Below are 20,446 nucleotides of genomic sequence, written 5' to 3'. Positions count from 1 at the left end.
TTTATAAAGACATCTGCTCGTGTTTGAATACGATGACACGGTCAGCTGGCAGCAAACATGATGGCTCATGAAACAATGTGATCAATCAGCTGATCGAGTCACATAAACTCTGAACCATCTTCATGTTTCTGTTTATTTAAAAAGGACTATGAATAGACTTAAATTCAGTGTGTAAATATGTCAGATTTAGCAACTAATTTTCATCTAAATCACAGTTATGGACAAACAATAAAAACTAAGAACCAGGCCTCAAGAAATCAAAAACTAAATAACTGGACCAGTAAAGTAATGCAAACAGAGCTGAAGCTGAAACCACGACACATAATCTCTTCTCTGCTTTCATCTGGACCTCACGGACGAGGCGCCCGAGAAACAAACCAGAAAATCTCAAAACGGCTAAAAATAAAAATCTGAAAAAAAAAAAAAAAAAAAAAAAAAAAAAGCAGATTTGACAACATCTGGAGTGAAAGTGTAGAAGATCACTCTCCTGTGAGAGACGGCAGAGGTCCTAATGATCTGACTCCCAGATTTTCCATCGATCACCAGGATGTTCCACATGTTCTAACTGATGAGACAAAAAAACAAAACACTAAAACCTTCATTCCAGCTCTGAAGCATCTCTGAGCTCAAACTACACAGAGAGGATTAACTGATGATCCAAAGGAAGCAACAAGAACAAACCCCTGACCTATGAGCCGACAGCTGATCGATCAATATCACCCAGAATCCGAGTGATTGTCAGCAGCTAAGAGTTTCTGCACTCGCAGAGTTCAATAAAGACGTGAAGTTAAATTCATTTTGTGTATTTGTTTAATATTGATCTGCTTCTCCTCTCAGGGTGGAATATAAGCTGCTCTGACGTTATGCACACGTAGGTATGCATCTGTAATCTCTGATGATTAACTCAGACCCACCTTGGAGTGTTTGGAGGGTGACATCGGGCGTCCCGGCGCCGCGTTCATGTCGAGGCTGATCACGGACGTCCAGTCAGACTCGGTCTGGTAGCTGAACTCTGTGGAAACGCTCATCTGGTCGGGGTCGAGGCTCCTGGTGCACAGAGGCAGGAAACAGAGGGGAGAGGATGTTATGTCACCGACCTTTGTTTCTGCTCTCATTGTGCTTGTGCGTGTGTCTGTGTTCATTAAAACACACACTTCACAACAGAAAAACACAACAACGTCCCAGGAGATGAACCACTAAGCAAAGCACATCCTCAAATCCTCCAATCTGAACCCCAAACTCAGCAGTTAGCTGAAGTAAACACAAACATGCCGCAGTGATAGAAACACCATCACGTCCTGCTGTCCTCCACCTGAAACACACAACACCACAGAAACATGAACAGCTGTGCACAGCAGCTGCACTTTCTCTCTTTCCCATTATCACTGGTAAGATTTCCAATTACTCTGAAAAATGATGGACTTTAAAAACATGAAGGATTAAAATTAATTTCCCGTCTAAAAGTCAAAGTTCTGCTTAAAACCTCACGATGACTACATCTGTCATTATAATGACAGCTCTCCTGCTAACACACTACAGATAAAGCACCATACCAGACCAGCATGTATGCATGTTATTTAATGTCCTCAAGTGCAAACACACACCCATGCACGCGCACACACACACATGCAAACACACGTGCTGCTTCACGTCAAAGCTGCTGTGTTGGTTTTCTTCTCACACCTCTGATTGTTTTAGAGGTTAAACAAACGAACAGGCGAGCCAGAAAAATGACACCTGACGAGGAACGCTCGCTCCCTGCATGCACGCCGCTCAGACCGAGCAATTAGAGCGCCGCAGAGGATTGTAGAGCACGTGTGAGGCATGAGGAGATGCAAGTACTTCAAGGAGGAGCGGTTTCATGCAGCGTTTACAGACTGAACGCTGCTGCAGTCGTGCAGGACGTCAGCAGGCCTCCATGTGTTGTGCTCGTCTTCATTTAGAGTTTGACTCCATCATCAGAGTGCAACACAAAGGCAGTTAAACTGTTCCTAACTGGACAGTGAGGCAGAAACCATTGTGTGCGCTCTCTTTATCCCTGCTGAGTTTTCTCTAGCTTTGCTTTTTGCTGCTGACAGCATGAGACGCTACCTGCAGCCTCTCAGGTGGAACAGGCGAGGACATCCATGGGTGTCATCATGAGGTTTGCTGTGTCTCTGAGCACAGTCTGCAGAGTGAGGAGGAGATGCCAGGAGACAGCTCATCATACGGGGGGGACCTGGAAAGGACCTCCTCCATCAGCAGGATCATGCTGATGGAGGATGGTATGTGCTCCTTTGTGTGAGGAGGAACGGGATGAGCCTTCAGCTGCTCCCTCATGTGACTCCCAAAGTCTCGTCTAACACTTAAGTTCAGCTCTAGATCAGTGAAAGAACGTCTGGTCGACATCATCTGACCACAACAATCTTTCTGTACCTGCAGCTGTCCTGAGCTCACAACTGCTTTTTAAATTAATCTGTTCATTTCTTCACTGAATCAAACTGAGTTTGACACTCTGTGCTTTAGCTGCCCAAAGGTGTTACCAAGATGGCTGCTAAGTGATGAAATAAACTTCTAGAAGACAGCTGGCTTAAAGTGGGAGGAGCTTGTTTCAGACAGAGGATGTACTAAGGGGCAATACCAAAGCCCAGTATAAGATAAAGAAGGATTATTTTGAACTGTGACTCATGCAAAGCTGCTCTGGTTGAGTCCAAGTGTAAAAACATGGAGCTGGAAACGAGCAGTACAATAACGAATGACAACAACTGTTCATAAAGTTGCTACACTGCGAGGTTTCAAACACAAACAGCAGGACACGAGTGGCTGTAATACCTTCTTAACCCACAAGGAGGCAGAGTTTGACTGTTGCTTGCTGCAGGAACTCACATCAGGTAACGTGACTCAGTTTGTTGTCTGTCGGTCAGATTGTGCAGTTACCTCTGACTGTATCGTGACCTCGTCGTCATGTACAGACTCCTGTCTTTGTAAATAAAGTTAAAATGAATCGTGTAGCTGTGCAGGTGGGACTCGTCTGTGCTTCACACTCTGATCCATGTTTATTTCTTTGTGGTGTGAAACCTGATAAAACAGGCGGATAGCGCTCCTTGATAAGCGCCAGGTGATGTTACATGTGTCTGATGAAGACAATCTGTTCACTCTGATCCAAACTCCTGTTGTGAGGAGCTTTCTATTGATAAACCTTAGAAAGGTTTAAGGTAGTTGGGGGGGAAACGGATGAATCATTGAAAAACCTGCAAAAACTTTATTTCACCACAAACTGTCCAAACCAATCAGCACGTTCTTCTGCCAGGAAATATTTTCATTTTTATAAAGTTTCACTGAAAGGTCACCGACTTGTTATTTTGTGATTGGACACGTGTGAGACTGACCGGCCGGTCACCGGTCGGGCCGAGAACACTGGAAATCGTCTGATTCCGGTCCCTGGCCGATCGATCGGTGCATCACTATTAAAAATAAGAGCTGTTACAAAGATGGCTGACGAGAATAACAAACAAGGCAAAACGTCTTCTGAGTAAAATGTCCAGGTAAGACTTCACAGCCTTACTGAGATTCCTTTGAATAGTCTCGCCTCAGCCTGTCTGGGGTTTCCTCATTTTTCCTGAAATGTCTCAACATCTCATCAACAGACAAGCATCGACGTGCCGCCTCCAATCAGCCTTTTGGGAACCGAATCCTCGAGTGTGATCGTGCCAGCACATGTGGACGGAGAGAGGAAGCAGCATCTCTGCAGCCCCTCTGTGCTCGCCTCCAGCACGAGAGCTGATTTAAAACGTGGAGCGGTGGGATTTCACTCACTGGCTGTCATGTCGTCACTGCGGCAGCAGATAGATGTGCCCTGCAGTGATGCGACATGTACATACTTGGAGGTGGTTTCACCAGAACAGGAGGGTTGTTCACGGTCTCTGCACTCTGTCAGAGAAGGAAACCTTCAGGGGGAAAACAGAAGCAGGTCAAATATTTGTCCTCTCCATAAATAGATTCATATGATGAGCAAAGCTGTCATGCAGCGGCTGCATGACAGCTTTGCTAACAACACTTTGCATGTTCCTCAAACATATTTATGTATTGAGACAGTTTGATTCGTCCATGTAAAGGATCTTCGTTTTCTACAGCGTGGAAGCTCGCTCTGCAGATGTGCTCCTGTTTCTGCTGAACTTCAGTCGAATTAAACCAAAATGACTCCATAAACAAAAACAGGTCACATGACTGAGTTCAGAGACAGCTTTGTGTGTCCTGCACATTCTGCAGCCTGCTGCGAGTCCAACACCACCTCCTGCCTGTATTTCCACACAGCTGGAAAAATCTGTGAACAGATGTCAGAGAACAAAGAACCCTCACACAGAGGGGAAACTGTGAGATGTGCATCCTTACTTTAAAAAAAGTGAGTGTAACCTCTGATGCTGTTAAGGATGACTTGAGGGTGAAATGCGTCTCCCACACTGTCAGCGATCGGCACAAACCAGCCCCGACTTGTGTGAATCTTCTCTTTGTTGCAGCAGACAAAGATCTACTGTTACTGATGTTAAAAAACAATGTGTGCTGTTATGTTAATACACCAAGGCAACAGATGTCAGTGTGTCAGGGTTAGAATTCACAGATTTTATTAACAGCAGAAATTAAACAGCAGGCGGGTGGAGGTCGAGCGGGTGTAGAAAGGCTTCATTCTTCAAACCAGTGCTCCCCCCCCCCGACCCACGAGGAGGGTTTTTTAAGAGGAGTATAATTATTGACTTTTATCAGCACAGGAAATGCAAACATGCTTATTTTAAATGATTATTTTTAAAGTTTAATTACTTATCAAGAATGATCTATTCTTGTTCTATAAACTTCAGGTTAAATTTTACATGCGCACAGACTCTGATGCTGTGAAAGATGCTTTTTGTAGTCAACCTCTGCAAATTTCAACTGAAACTGTCACCAGCAGGGGGCAGCGTTTCTCCAGTACATGTCTGAGATGTTTTCAGACTGCTGCTGTTTAACTCCTGATATTTACTTTTAACTTCATCTTTTTCTTGAGAGGCTCTGCTTTTCATCATTTTAAATAAAAGCTCTTCTTTTTGCTTGTTAAATAAAAGTTAGATTGGCCCACAGCACCATCTCCTGGTACAATCTGGTATTACATGGAAGTACTGCACGGACCTAGTTCAGCTTTAGTTGACGTCTCCTCAACGCACGGATGCTTTGGATATGATTTTTTAAAGGATGTTTTGATAGACTTTGTTAATCATATATAATACATTTTTTAATTATTTTTTTGTTTAATGGAGTTAATTTAGTCGTGTTGCAATTATTCACCAAAACTTTGATACTGATGTATGTTTCATGTCTGCACCTCTTTAAAACAGCTGTATTTTAACACAAGCCATGATATTTATTTACCACATAAAAAAAAAATGCTGCACTGCATTTTTAAGCTAGTTTTATGACAGAGCAAGTCAGAAGTTGTGGTTTTCTGAATTCTTCGGTGGTGTGATAAAATTTCATCTTTTTCTGAGTTCCTTCTATGGAAAGGGGAGAAACACAAAGACGTCCGTAGACGCTTTTATTATTATGTGTTTCCTCCTTCCTTTCCAAAGTCAACATGTCAGCATTATTAGCAGCGTGTTCTCGTCGTACTGACAGTTTTTCTTCCAAAGAGGAAGTGTTCTCTGTATTTTATTCCTGTGCAGGACGGAGATGCACGGGTGAAAACAGGATTCGTTTTCCAAACATGGAACATGTCTGCACTTTAAAATGCTCGAATGCGTTCACAAACAATTGGCCTGGTTTTGCCTGCACGCCACGGCAGCAGTGGAAGCAGAGCGGCTGCAGCTTACTGGCTGCTGCAGACCCGCCCCGTGTCTGGCAAACATTCAGCCTGCAGCGGTCGTTCCAGGCACTCCCTAAACGCTCAGCCAATTTCACAAACAACAGCTGGTTTGGGTTCTCAGAGCAAAGCGCCTGTTTGTATTTCTATACAGCACTTTGGGTTCGTCTATCAGCTTTTAACATGAATTATTCTGAGCAAACAGAAGCACAGCAGAGGGCGGCTCATTCGCCACACTTTAGCTGAGTATTCAGCTCAAAGTTTCTATTGGGCAACTTCACCCTGGAGAAAGGCTCCAGCCCAGCTCTCGTCTCCACTGTGGCCTGTATTCTTTCACTTTTTGTCCATCTTCCATCAGCAGCTCCCGGTGACTCATTAAAGCCCTCGTACAGCAAACAGAGGCTGAGTCAGCCGCTGAATCCTGTCCATCCCTTGTTTAGTTTATTCAGTAGCTGCTGCTGGTTTGATCAGTATTTCTTAACATTACAGATATTAATCTCTGCTGTGGATTCATTTTACTCTGCTAGTTTGGTGGGAGTTTGTGCATGCACATGCTTGTGTTATGTACTCAGAGTTACTGAAGCTTCGACATGCATGAAAGGCAGATTTCACCTTTTTCACAGTCAGAATTTATTCTGTGTCTGAGCTTTCGTAACGCTGCAGCAGAGCGATAAGAGAAAGGGAGGTTCCAGCTGGAACTGTTTTGGGGAAGGGCAGCCTCATCTCATGTTTGCAGTTGCTACGGACACTTTATTAGGTACACCTCTAGTATCAGTTAAAGCCCTTTTTGCCTTCAGATCTGCCCCATTTCTTCATGGCACAGATTCAACAAAGTGCTGGAAACATTCCTCGGAGATTTTGGTCCATGTTGACATGACATCATCACACAGCTGCTGCTGATTTGACAGCTGCATGGTGAGAATCTCCTGTTCCCCCACATCCCAAAGGTTCAGAGATAAGAAACCAGTTTGAGATGATGTGAGCTTTGGGACAGTGAGCATTATCCTGCTGGAAACAGCCATCAGCAGATGGTACACTGTGGTTATAAAGGGATGGACATGGTCAGCAACAACACTCAGGTAGGCTGCAGAGATTAAACTGAGCCATCATCCTCCACATCATTGCACAACCTTCAGCAACCTGAACTATTGAAACAAGGCAGGATGGATCCATCACATCATTTATATAAACTTTACCATTCAAACGTTTCTGCAGACAGAAACTCAGCACACAACATTTTTCAGACCTTCCATCGCCCAGTCTGGGTTTGTTATACCCTCAGTGGTACCCAGTGCAGTCGTCTGCTGCTGCAGCCCATAATGTTTGATGTGTTGTGCGAGTGGTTAACGAGTGGTTATCTGTTCCTGTTGCCTTCCTATCAGCTCAAAGCAGTCTGCCCATTCTCATCTGACTGCTGACGTCAACAAGGAAGGTTTTCCTCAGAACTGCTGCTCACCGAATAGGTCAAAGGTCATCTTCACCATGCCTTCATGCCTCTACGCACTGAGTTGTTGCCATGTGACTGGCTGATTAGATATTTGTGCAAACAAGTAGTTAAACAGGCGTACCTGTGTACCTGTGAGTGTATCCTGCCCTCTCAATCAAACATGACATAGATTTTGTGCAGTAGTACAAAATGATCTCAAATGTGCTGGAAACAGCTTCTTTTACAGTCCTGGGGCGTGCTGCACGGGAGCACGCTTCACTTAAGCCTTTGTGTTCATGAACGGGGTCACACAAGTCCAACAGCAAATGTGTCACAGGACGGAGGACGGTCATATTTACTCCAGTTTCACACAACACAAAACAGGGCAACAATGTTGTGTTTGTGCTGGAGTTACACTCAGCCAACCTGAGAGCCTTTCAACACACAGCACACACAAGCTGTGACAGAAAGAGACAAAAACACACACGGCATCATTCAGCCTCCTTAAAATAATCCATCCTCCAGAATCACACAAACAATGAATGTTTTCAGTATTCGACTAATCCAATCTCAGAGGCTAATCGCTCATGTTAACAACAATAATGGCTGCAGGTACACAAACACAGACACACGCTGAAAATAAAAGCAAAGCTTCCACTCCATCCCACATTACAAACCTAAACATCCTCCACACAATATTACATTTACACCAATAATCCTCCTGGTTTATCGAGCCATTATAACATTATCAACACCTTGAACAAAGGAGTGTGAAGCTGATGCTGGTTCACAGAAGCAGGTTGTGTTGATGGTGAAGATGCATTTCCAGATTTACCAGTTGCAGCTGTTGTTGTTCCAGTTATTATTGAAGCTGGAACTTTGGCAGCAGGCGTGTTTCCAGCTTATCAGATGACTTTGTAACAATCTGAGCTGGTTTTGTCATGTAGCAGCGCACTTTGCAACAATATGCACACAAAATCCAGTAATTTGGATTTATTTACAGTCAGACGGGCACTTCCACCTGGAATGTGCTGATTCCTAGAATCCGAAGATTTTGGAGGATGTAAACAAAAAGTGTTGCTGTAGAGGCAGAAAGTTCAGTCGCATGTTTTTAGCTTGAATCTGTTCATGTTCCATCAACAATAACAGCACGCCGAATTAGCTGCTAGCAATTCCTACATGACTGAACTTGTGGATACTAGATTACTTTGTGATTGAGTCGAGGAGCACTGCAGTAAATAAATATATTTAGAAATCCCACTAGTCTCATAAGCTTCACTAGACTGATCCAGAGATGCTGTATCGAGGTGAGGGATTGTAGCATATACTCTTTAACAGGCTGCTGAGCTCAGCGAGCTGTGAAACATGGAAAATTATATTAACACAGTCTTTTCCTTCAATGGCCTCGACAGCATCATCATGCACAATCACAAGAACCTGCTCAGGTGCATTTCCTGCTTCCAAGGATATCACACTTCCACTGACTGAGTTTTAACCGAGTTATCGTTTCACAGTTTCTGGCCATCCAGCTCTAAAGCTGTGAAAACACCAACATGCTGACAGCAACAGGAAAATATTTATGGTCTGAGAACAATGGCCTCACATCTCCCTTTGATGAGAACAATTCATTCTGACTTCTTCTGTCTATCACACCTCCACCTCTTCACTTGCATTAAACCATTATCATCTGCAGCATACCAGAAAATGTTGTTTTGTTGCACACAGGCGTGGTGATGTAGTCTAATCAAAACAGCGACTGAACAGAGACATGGAGGACCCGTCCAGTATCCTTTACAAAACTGGTTTTGTGTCAGTGCTTACGCAAAATAAACAAACTTGAGCTCTTACTTTTAACCACAGATGCTCCTCCAAGGGAAAAGGCAGCGATCTGTAGCTCTGCATTCAGCTCTCAGGTTTAACACGTTTAAGACGAGCAGTCACAGTGGAAACAACCAGAAGAGCTGAAAAAGCTTAAACAGACTGAAAGCTGTCGGAACGAAAAGTGTCTACAAAGAGAAGCCAACATAGCAGTTTCTCAGGGTTGCATTCTTCTGAATGTCCAGCAGGGGGCGACTCCTGTGGTTGTGGCTCTGTTTCTTTGCTTTCTTGAAAAGTTGAGAAAAGACAGACTTTTCAAACGCCACCACAGCTGTCAGCTTTCACTCAAACACTCGAGCGCTACCGTTAACCAATCAAATCGCTTCCTGCAAACATCCAGAATGAGTGTGGTGGGCGCTCGTTTGGTTTAGCATCAAAATGCAGGAGAAGCTGATCGTTGTGGCAAGTAATCCTGTCAAAGGTGGACATCACCACCGTGAGGTTCCCCACTGGTCTCTGGGTGATCGTCTTTTCTGAAAGCCAGAATCACCAAACTTCAGGGAACGGGCTTCATGTTTTCTTCAATATGACCAGAAATGAGTGACTGAGCCCAAAACTGATCAGGAAACTATTCAGAGGTCAGAGCTGAGGGTCATTTTACCACAGACGTCTGCAGAACCACTGTGTTTGCAGCCACGCTCTTTAAATCGAACAAAACGTGCAGAGAACAAGAACATCATGCCGACCTGGACAAGAAGATGAGCCTTCATTTTCCTGACCGCACCTCAAATGTGTGATAATATTTCAGTACAGCCCCGGAAATGTAATAGTTCTCAATCTGCTGGTGAACCAATTCAGTCTTTGTAGAGCAGATTCGCTACGGCAGCTCTTTACCATCGAGGTTGGTAATAAAACGTTTCCACCTGTTGTGCAGACCAGTGGCCAAAAAGATACTCAAGCAAAGGAATTAAAGAGTCAATAAATGTGTCTCTGAGCTCTTCTTCTATCATGTAAAAACATGTAATGTGGATCAAACGGCTGTTCCTCCCTCTCAGCTGTGTCAGTTAAAATAAAGATCCTATATCCCTCATGAACAATAGAGTTTGGCAGCAGGACAAGAGACGTTTCTCAGAACCTTCTGCATTATTAGGCCAGAACAAAGGTTACAATATCCGCCTAATTGGCTCGTCAAAAAGTGGTTAAGAAGGTGGTTTTATGTCAAGACAAATCATGTTTTATGGAGCTCCTCAGAAGCCCGAACAACATGACAGAGGTGACTTTCTACGAGCAGAAACAGGACGTATTACTCAACGTTCAAAACCTGTTTCAGGCCCCACGTTTCACTGCCTGCTCCCTGCAGCGACGTCCTCGACATACGAGCTGATTCTTTTGTTTTCAGCTAACCCGAGTCATCGCCTCATCACCCTCTTCCTCCCAATCAATCTGCACTATCAGAACTGGGTCAAAGATTAGCTCAGTCAGCATGTAAGGAAGCAGAAATCAATACGTTCATTACGAAAAGACAACAACTGTAGAGATGACTGCAGAAAAATCCACGTGTCATTACATCATTTACTGATGGCTCCAATCAATACTGTCTAACAGAGGTGTGGACTCGAGTCACATGACTTGGACTCGAGTCAGACTCGAGTCATTAATTTTATGACTTTAGACTTGACTTGAAAAAATGTTCTAAGACTTGTGACTTGACTTGGACTTTTATACCAATGACTTGGGACTTGAATTGGACTTGAACCGGTTTACTTGAAAAGACTTGATATTTTACCCCAAATATAAAATTTAACATGCATATTATATAGAGATTGAAAATGTGACGTCATTCACGGGTAGAACCGCAAAGGATTCTGGGAACTCGTGGCAAGCGGTAGTAGCGCACGCAGGCTTTCAATTAAAATCAGTTATACAGCGATAAAAAGAAACACAAAAATGTCAAGAAGCTGTTGTATTATTAACTGCAATAGCCAGTCACATGACAGCCACGGGAAGCCGACGGGTAAAGAGATCGGTTGTTATCGGATTACCTCGTTGAAGAGAAATTGTTCGAGCCATGTTTCCGAAGTAACAAAGACGCGACGGATGGCCTGGATTGCAGCCATTCAAAGATCAAATATAACGTCCCAGAACCCTCCAGCTCACAGGTTAGTCTGCTCCAAGCATTTACACAAAGGTCAGTGTTTTTTAGTAGTTAATACGTCATTTTCATAACATAACTGGTGATATAGGTTACAAGCAAGTCTGGCGCTGAACAGAAATTGTCGCGCTATGCTCCTTTATTTATTGTGCATAAATAGTGAATTGTCCTGACACAATATTGTGTTTCGCTTCTGTTATTATGGTACATTGACAAAAACATATACTTTTATTCACAGGATAAAACAGGTTTTTTGTATCACTAATTGCCCAGTACGATTACAGCATACAGTATTATTGTCACTGCTACATTTCTGTGACGCTACCAGAAATTATTTCCACTACTAATTAATTACCGTTGAGCTCAAAGGTCCTATTAATAAACGGTTAATGAATGTGTATTTATGACGAAGTTTTGTGAGACTGGTAAACTTATGATACGTACGATGGTCTTTACTTTCTACACGGTGCATTTCAAGGTCCTGCACCCATCTGTCGGTAAACTGTACCTGGGCTTGTTGCAGTGACCTGAAGTTACTAAACTTCATGAGTGTATGCACTCACTCCAAGAACCGTATGATTATAAATATGCATATAAATATGCTAGGATGAGATAGCTGACTTCATCTAACTAGCAAATGTTGTCCAGGCTACGTTGGTGATACAGTTTTTTTAATGTGTATGATATTTTTGTCATGCGATTTTAAAGCCAGTCCTACAACCGCATCCAAGAATAACATGCAGCTTATCTCAGAACTGTCGGTGAAAATTATTCTTGGAGCTAGGTTTAATTGAGCTGCATTTTAAAGAGGTGCAATTTCACAATTTGTGTATATTTTCTAAGTTCACTATTTTGTCATGTGTTGAGAAAAACACAGATTTTAAAATTACATGGTCTAATATTTACATTTAGCATATAACTGCAACATGCTTTTTTTCATTTTTTTTTTTTTTAAAGACTCGAAAGGACTTGAAATTCAAAGTTTCAGACTTGTGACTTGACTCGGACTTTTACACCAGTGACTTGAGACTCGACTCTGACTTGCCTGACATTACTTGAGACTTGACTTGAGACTTGAGGATAAAGACTTGAGACTTACTTGAGACTTGCAAAACAATGACTTGGTCCCACCTCTGCTGTCTAACATCACATATAAGTCAGTTCTACCATTGATGCTTCAGAATACAAGCAGCATTTAACCATGCAATCTAAATCAATATAAACATTTTATAATGTGAACAGGTTGTTGTGCACCAGTCGCAGTGACAGAGTGTTTCCTGCTGTGTCTCGTCAGTGTTATATGAATGAACAGGTGTGGACAGGTGTGCTGCATGCATTCAGCTGCGAGCTGAAACTCAGGTCTGAGCCTCCAAATCTTGTTTTCTTTTCTGTTTTTTAACTTTTTGCACAGAATAATGACCAAATAGAAGCTTTAAAAAAACGTGAGATTTAATCAGATTTTATTTATTCAACTTGTCTCGTTTAAAAATGAACCCAAAATTAAGTTGGTACGATAAATGTCCAGTAACAAAACAAAAACCTATTAAAAGTTGACAGAAGGGAGAAGCCTGAAAAGGTTCAACTGTAGCCGAATACACGAGACAAAAACCTGTAAGTTACTGTACTGTAGTTTACTGTTAGTGTAAATGTGGTTTAATACAGAGCAGAAATATCAGTGTTGACAGACAGTCAATAGGAATAACAGGAATATTCTGGATATTTGGACTAGTGCTGGGCCATATCCTGCTGTTCACAGTAACACCGGTTTAATGTTGGGCAACGATAAGAAAATGAGATATTGTGATAGAATATGGGTAAAACGCACATGCGCAGTGCCTTTGTTTTCATACGCACATGGCGGAAAAAGCATGGCGGCGACGGAGAATGAGAAGGGTGAAAGCGGATCGTTGAATGAAACGATGAACCAGAACTGGTTTGTAAAAATGCTGCAACTTCAGTGGTGTGGAACTGGTTTAGCTTTCGTCCGTCAGATACACAACAAAGCACTATTTTTGGTAGAGCATGCTAGCGGGCCGACGTTATTACAGTGTTGTTTGGAAAATACGGCACACTTAAAATCAATCCTTTGATTTTTCTGAAAGTCGACAGTGCCCCTTATAATCCCGTGTGCCTTATGTATGAACTCTGGTTGTGTTTACTGACCTCAAAACTATTTTATGTACACGGCGCTCGAAAATCTGTCAAATGTTTTAGTACGACTTTGCTAAGCTACGAAGCCGCACCGCTTGATGGATTGTCGGAGCATTACGGCTATCGTAGGCAGGAGCCTCGCGGAGTGATACGTACTGTGCTTCAACATAATATTACCGTATTGTGTGTGTATAACCTCTTTTTAAGTGTTGTGGATATTATACATGGTTATGCTGAGGATATGTCGGCCAGTTTCCACTGGAAATGCCTTTTGGTTAAACTGTCAGCAACGAATTTGCATTTGCACTGTTAAATTTTTATATAACTTTAATGCACATAAAAAACAGCTGCTTGTTTAAGTGAAAATACATTGATGGGGTTTTTTGCACTAATAAAGTTGTGGAGTTGTAAAGTATTTTGTCTCGTGTCAATTACATCATCAGTTATATTGTTATTGCAAATTTTCAAATGTATATCGTGATAACTATTTCTGTCATATCGCCCTGCTCTGTTTGGGTACAGGACTGCATATTTATTTATGAGTGATAATTTAGAGCTTTATGAACTTTTTCCCCACTTTAAGATTTGCTTCAGTCAAATTAAGTCGGAGGTAATAAAATGCAGTATAAGAAAAACATGCAAATGCTGGAGTCTGAATTATGGTACAATAATTGAAAAGGGCTGAAAATTCAACCATGTAGACGCTTTTCAGCTGGAGAGACGGTTCAAGCTTCACTCATCTGTGACCTCTGACCTTACTAGAAAGAAAAAAAAAAGTCCCTGATTTAGCCTCTGACAGCATCGACTGATCACCTGTGAGCTCTTGATTCTTCCTCCTTTAGAGGAAATATTTTCTCATCCAAAGTGAGAATTTTAATATTCAAAGCAGATGGAAATCCCCTCTCAGCAAATATGTGATTTATTATCACTATCGATAAAACCTGAAGAGACATGACTGCAGTACATGTGATGGGAACACATCCAAAAGCCTTTCACATGATTCACTCACAACCAGCAAACTCTGCAGAAGTCTGACAGATTCGTTTCCAGGGAACCACCAACGATCATCTGCACACTGATCGAGTGCTCGCTGCGGCCTTCAGCACAGCTGCTACCACGACCGCTGTACTGCACTGACCCAATGCTGTTGTCGTCCTTGGATGAAGGACGACAACAGCATGAAACTATTTCTAACATCACTGAAGAAAAAAAGATGAGAAACTAATCAGACTTCACCCCAAACTGATTCTTTGAGGTGAGTAACCCTGCGTCCACAGCAGCGGTTTTAGTTTCTGTGTTCGCTGGGGGTGTGGCCTAACACTATCTGCTGATACAGCAATTTTGTGAAACTTAAAACTCAGAACCGAGATGTACTGACTAATCCACAAATCACGCTCTCACCTCTCTCGGGTACACCTGAGGGTTTACACATCGTAAAATCTGAGGTTCAGATGGTTTTACTACAAGTCAGAATTATAGTCTGACGTTTCTAATCTGGATTACCTTCCTCTAGAAAAAAAACCAAAAAAAAAACCCACACATTACAGCCTTTAAGCTTAATCGATACCTCTGCAGGGAATCTATGGACCTACGATTTTCTCTCTTCCAGTCAGTCTGAAAAATAACAGCAAAAGAAGGAGCAGGAAGTGACAGTGAACAGACCGTGCCATGTGTAGAGAGAAAAACTAAATCCAAACTAGAAATGCAGCAAATCAACAAGAATAAGGAAACACTGAGCTCAAACTTCTGATTTTCCAACTTTAAAACAAAAGATTTGGCTGCAGCGTGTTAAACTCTGAACGCAGGGACGCTCATTTGTTTAAATGAGAGAGAAAAAAAAATGACTTTTTGATCAAACTAAAAGACAAAATTCTCAGGAAACATTAAAATTTAGCAAACTTTAAATATTTGTGTGTTTCATAAAGTATTTAGGAATTTTAATCAGTTCTTCATCAATCGTTGTAAATGTTTCTGTAACATGTGTCATGTATGACGTTGCAAACACGCACACGAGCCTGCAGAATCAGGCTAACCTTAGCAGCAGCTCTGGTTTCTTTGCGATGTTCCAGTTTATTCTGACAAAGCCGACACACAACCACTCTTTATTTTCTTACATCACAGGTTATCTTGGCTGTTAATGTCAAATCTGCTGATGTACATCAATGAAATAACAGTAAAACACTCAGCCGAGTATTTCTGGTGCCAACGAGCAAACAAAGCAGCATTTAAAGATGTAGTCAGCTCTCCGAGCACATCCCTGCTGTGCACGAGTCATGAGGTGGTGACTCAGTCGTGTTTGATAAAGATCTTTAGTCCCAGTAAATCGATCAGATTTATGAGAAGCATCTTTATCCTCAGAAACAACAACAAACATCAGAATCATCTCAGTGACGATGAATTAAACACAGAAAAAACAAACTCGTTTCCCAGAAAGATTAGTCGTCATTACAAAACTACACAAACTGATGAGTCACAAAAATTCACCTCGATCTACAAGCAGCTACGAGTGTGTGCATCGGCCTGGTTTACTTGTTAAATCCTGCACTGAGACCACAGGGCTCGCTCACGCTGGCGTCAAACCTCCACGCCCTCACATCAAGCTGTGCGCTCAGTGCGAGCGGCTCCCGCTGAAGGGCGTGACGCCTTCATCCAGTCTGCAAGATCAGATCGCCTCAGGACGCTGCGAGCATGAAACTCCACACAGACAAATGTACAGATCAGATTTTAGAGATAACTCAGCGACTGTTGATTCTGTTTATAGGCTCAGTTCTTTCTGATTTCTGATGCTTTTCCAGGATCTAGATCTTGTCTTTTTATATCTGCAGAGATAAAAGAAGGTTTATTCCTTCAAAACTGTTCTTTTATATTTAAGGAAACATCAAACTCAACTTAAACTTTGCTTTTCTGACTCCATCAGAACTCATCTGCTTTCAGTGTGTTTGGAGAGTCTTTTTCTCCCTGGTTTTCTCTGGTTTGTAGAAACGACTGAGAACATTTTCTGTCTGGCAGGTTTGAAACGCCTCCGCACGTCGAATCCATTTAGTAAGTTTTGGTTATGCTTTGTTTCAAAAAGGAGGCGTGTCCAGTTTCACAGCCAGATACGCCGATTTGTCACATCCAGAGTGACAAGACGCCAACATCGGTGATCTTCACAGTCAGTCCATCTATTGTATGGCACAGTAAACCAACATAGAACTGAAATGAACAGATCAGTTCTCACAGACACCTGGTGGAGCTTTCTGACTGAATCAGCAGGATAACTGCAGTGATGCATATCTGTCCTACAGAGGTTTCAGCATCAATGCGACATCGAAACAGAGCAGAGAAGAGGCCGGCGTGTGACTCTGGTGCTTCATGTCATCATGTCACTGCTCTGCTGCTGTCACAAAAACGCCGCCATGATGAAAGGAAGTGATAAGCTGAGATGTTTACGATTCTTAAGGACTGTGTAATCTCTCTACAGACATCGTGGTGACTGCGGCAGGTACACAGCTGCAGGTTTTAGGATAGATGCATTTTTATCCTCTGATGTAAACACGACAGAAGCAGAGGAATAACTTAGATGTGCTGTGGCTGTTTTTCCTGAATAACCTCTCCTGATTTTGGATCCTCGTGGATCCTCAAAACTCATCCCAAAACAGACATGAGACGAATGTATGAGGAGGAAACATGCAGGTCACTCGTGAATCATGTCTGCATGTGAGGATAAAATATAATCCCTGAATCAGTCCGAGAGGAAAGCCGGGTGAAGGATTGCCGTGACATCCACACCTGAAGCCTTCGTCTAAACGTGACCTGCACTCTTCACCTGTTACAGAAACAATGTGAAGCTGTCAGTGATAGATTGCCTTGCAGTGAGATCACCGTGCAGACCCTGGTATGTTTATGATGACAGATGAGACCTGTATCCGAGTGCTGATGAATTCCTGCTGGAATCTGTAACCAGAGCAGCACTTTGAAACTTTCATGTTGGTTGGAGGAAGCAGGAAGTCGCAGCCTGTTCAGAGTCAGAGAGAAACACGAGGAACTCGGAAAGCTTTAGTGTCGAGAGGAAAAATACCAAAGTCTGTCCCTCTTCTTCAGAATCCACCTGTGAGACAGGTGTGCAGGCTTCATTTAAAGGCAGGGGAATTACTTCATTATTATATCTGGGTCCAAGTACATTCAGCTCCCAAAGGCCAAAGTTTGAGTTAAAAATGATCCAGATTCTTTCAGCTCTAATAAAACGATCAGTGTTTCTGTTCTCCAGATGTTAGACATGCATGGTAGAGGATTATGAGATTCGCAGGATGTTTGATAGTTTCCATGTAAAGATGATATAAACATTCAAAATGAACTAGAAAGAAAACCTGAGTCACAATAATGTGCAAAGTTGTTATCAGCCACAGAGCTATAAGCACATGAGAACAGGGCAGACAGAGGACGGGGTTAAACTTCATGTCGAGGGTCCCTGACAGCACGAGACAAACGCCGTCACATGACAGGAAGAAGACAATGAAAACAAACCAAATTTCAGCCAAGAACGTCTGAGAGGATCCATCATAGCACGAGGTCAGTCATTAATATGCTGCGTGGTTTGGATTATGTTTGAACCTTAATTTCACTTTAACCTCACACGGAGCCCGAGGGCCGGATGCTGCACCATACCCAGGTCTGACGAAGAGGATGGTGCTCATCTTTATCACATCAGTGTGGTTATGGAGACTGTTGGAGACAAACTGGAGCTCAGGTCTGTTAGCACAGCTGCCATGTTATTGATCAGATAATGTGGCCACGCCCCCAAGTCTTATTCCAAGTTAAACAGGTGACTTATAAAACAAATCGCCTGAGATTATCTACAGAGACAAAAACAGGCTTCGTTAACACTTCAGCTCCTGATGGTGAACAATCAGATCCTACTGATCATCCAAACAAACACTCAGCAGCACGAACGGCCTGATTTAGTTTACATCATAACAACGATCAGGATGAAGCTTTATTCAGTTCGTCTCGTTACTCAGTGACTCAGTACTTTCTTAGACAATGTGGCGAGCACCATCTATATTTGGACTTCACAGGTAAACGTGTCACGCCCTGCACGGCAGGTTTTTAATGTTTTCTAATTACTGTCTCACAACAAACATGCTGCAGGTAACCTGACAATGTGCAACAACAACAGCTGACTCAGAGCTCCAACCATCAGCGTGCTTAAGAGAAAAGACAGAGAACAGAAATATCCGGGTTAAATAAAGAGCTGGAAAGTCATCGTAACCACTTGAGGTCGAGTGGTTTCTCTTTGAAACTCTAATTTAACCGGGAGCAGTGACTCAGAGGGGATAACTGCTCGTAGAGCTCCTCAAGGCGAGCAAGAACTAGACCAGCAGGGTGCCACAGATTCACTACCATCCTCTCAGACAAAGGTCCGTGTCATCATAACTCCATAAACATGCATTAGGAGACGTGGCTGCTCCGTAGCTAATTAAGCAAAATCAGTTTTATTCCACTGAGTGCTGGAGCACGAGGGGGTCAGTACCACCCCAGGCCCACCCTGACCTGAAGAGTTTGAGTTTAAATGAGTTATTTGAGGGCACAGGTCAGTCACTCATCACGGTCCCACACAGAGAAGACCTCGTGTGTCAAATTAACCATTTAATCTGCATATTTCTACAACACAACCTCCACCTTTCTCCTGCGGTGCCTGTTTAACTCCCTCGACATTTTTCTGGTGATGCACACAAAGCCGTGCATGACTAAACTAGCTCAGCTCAGAGCTGCTGCGTTGTGATTTCAAAAAAGCGCCAGAGGCGGTAAACAGCCACTCTGAGACGCTCACTTCAGCAGCTCCCTCGCTTCTGCAAACACAGAGCTGTAACTACCAACAGCGAGGTCCTGGGACAGTGAGGGGCCAAAGCCAGGCACGGGGGGTCTTATTTAGATTTTAGATCGATATACAGAAGATCAATATATTCAAGCATTACTTACAGTACAGGCTGCTTACCAACAGGCTGCCCTGATGCCTTTGATCACAATTAAATCTTCAAATAGATTAAATTAGTCTAAATGTGAGCAAATCTAAAAACATTAAAGAGACAGATCCCAGATAACAGACACATTTGGGTCAAAAGTAGTCAAAGTGTGTCCAAAGATGCAGATGTGGGACAAAGACATGTCTGTTATTTTGGAAACTATAAACATGATCATAATATAAACACGTGAATCTGTGAAATAACGAAAAACAAAAACAAACATGGATGTGGGACAGTGCAAATCTAACCCGGGTAAGGAGCTCCCGTGTGTGCCACATGTGGGCTAAACAGAACACTGTCTGACACTGTGACCTGCATCAGCTCGCGTTCAAAGCTGCATCACTGCGGACTGTGTGACCTACGCTTACAGCTGAAGTCTGAACGCTCAGAATAACTTCAGTGAAAGTTCCTGTCTTACTTGTAGCTGCTGAAGCTCTCCAGCTCATCGGTGTCAGGGAAGAACACCTCTCCTCCTCCTCGGTCTTTGTCTTTGGATTTCTTCCGTTTCAGCTTGAACGACAGCAGCCGCCGTTTCTTCTTTTCTTTCGGGGAATTGAGTGAAGAGTCCCCGGGTAGAGTCGGGTTGTCTCCCGGGCTGAGAGAGCCGGGGCTCCAGGGTAGCCCCCCCGGGATGTCCGCGGGGTTGGTCCCTGCACCCACTACATCTTTGAGGGACCCCGACCTCTTCAGCTCCTTCTTCTCCTTCTCCGGTGATTTGAGGCTGAATAGTTTCCGGACTTTGAGCGTGCTGGACTTACTCATGGTGTCCGCCGTGTGAGCAGGAGCACAGCTGCTCGCTGCAGGAGCACTCAGGCACTGACTCTCCGGGCGAACCTGCAGAGCGGGTTACTGCGAGCGCACGGACGTGCCCACACTGGGTGCGCGCAATCAGGTAGAAGAAAGGTGAACCAATAAGAGATCCCCAAAAGGAAAACACACAAGACTGCACCTCAGACTTTAACAGTTCAAATAAAATCACATTTTATTGTTATTCTCTCTCTACGCGCCTATCATAGACTGTATATAAAAGATGGAAGTAGGCACTGTTAGGTATTTTAGTACCATGGTAGCATTTACTGGATATTGTT

At 43.0% G+C, this 20,446-nt stretch overlaps 2 protein-coding genes across 3 annotated transcripts in view; one reads left to right on the top strand and one right to left on the bottom strand.

The window, feature by feature from the left end:
* LOC147306589 (uncharacterized) overlaps nt 1-20,177 on the bottom strand; it is a 50,452-nt gene extending 30,275 nt beyond the window's left edge. For both annotated transcript variants that reach the window (XM_086273898.1, XM_086273899.1), the window contains exons 1-2: nt 19,777-20,177; nt 915-1,047 (exon numbers count right to left, since the gene is read on the bottom strand). In XM_086273898.1, coding sequence (XP_086130024.1) covers nt 915-1,047; nt 19,777-20,120 — 477 coding nt within the window. In that variant the 5' untranslated portion in view covers nt 20,121-20,177. The remainder of the gene's footprint in view (nt 1-914; nt 1,048-19,776) is intronic.
* Nucleotides 1-20,446, top strand: part of rtn4ip1 (reticulon 4 interacting protein 1) — a 222,570-nt gene that overhangs the window by 56,687 nt on the left and 145,437 nt on the right. The window lies entirely within an intron of this gene.

This window comes from Aulonocara sp. 'chitande type north' Nkhata Bay, linkage group LG19 (assembly GCF_057382095.1).
Source record: "Aulonocara sp. 'chitande type north' Nkhata Bay isolate Kocher_YH1m ecotype deep benthic linkage group LG19, A_spYH_male_GT1.1, whole genome shotgun sequence".
Classification (NCBI taxonomy): Eukaryota; Metazoa; Chordata; class Actinopteri; order Cichliformes; family Cichlidae; genus Aulonocara; species Aulonocara sp. 'chitande type north' Nkhata Bay.
Note: the sequence above shows the minus strand (reverse complement) of the source record. Positions and strands in the feature narration are given on the sequence as shown.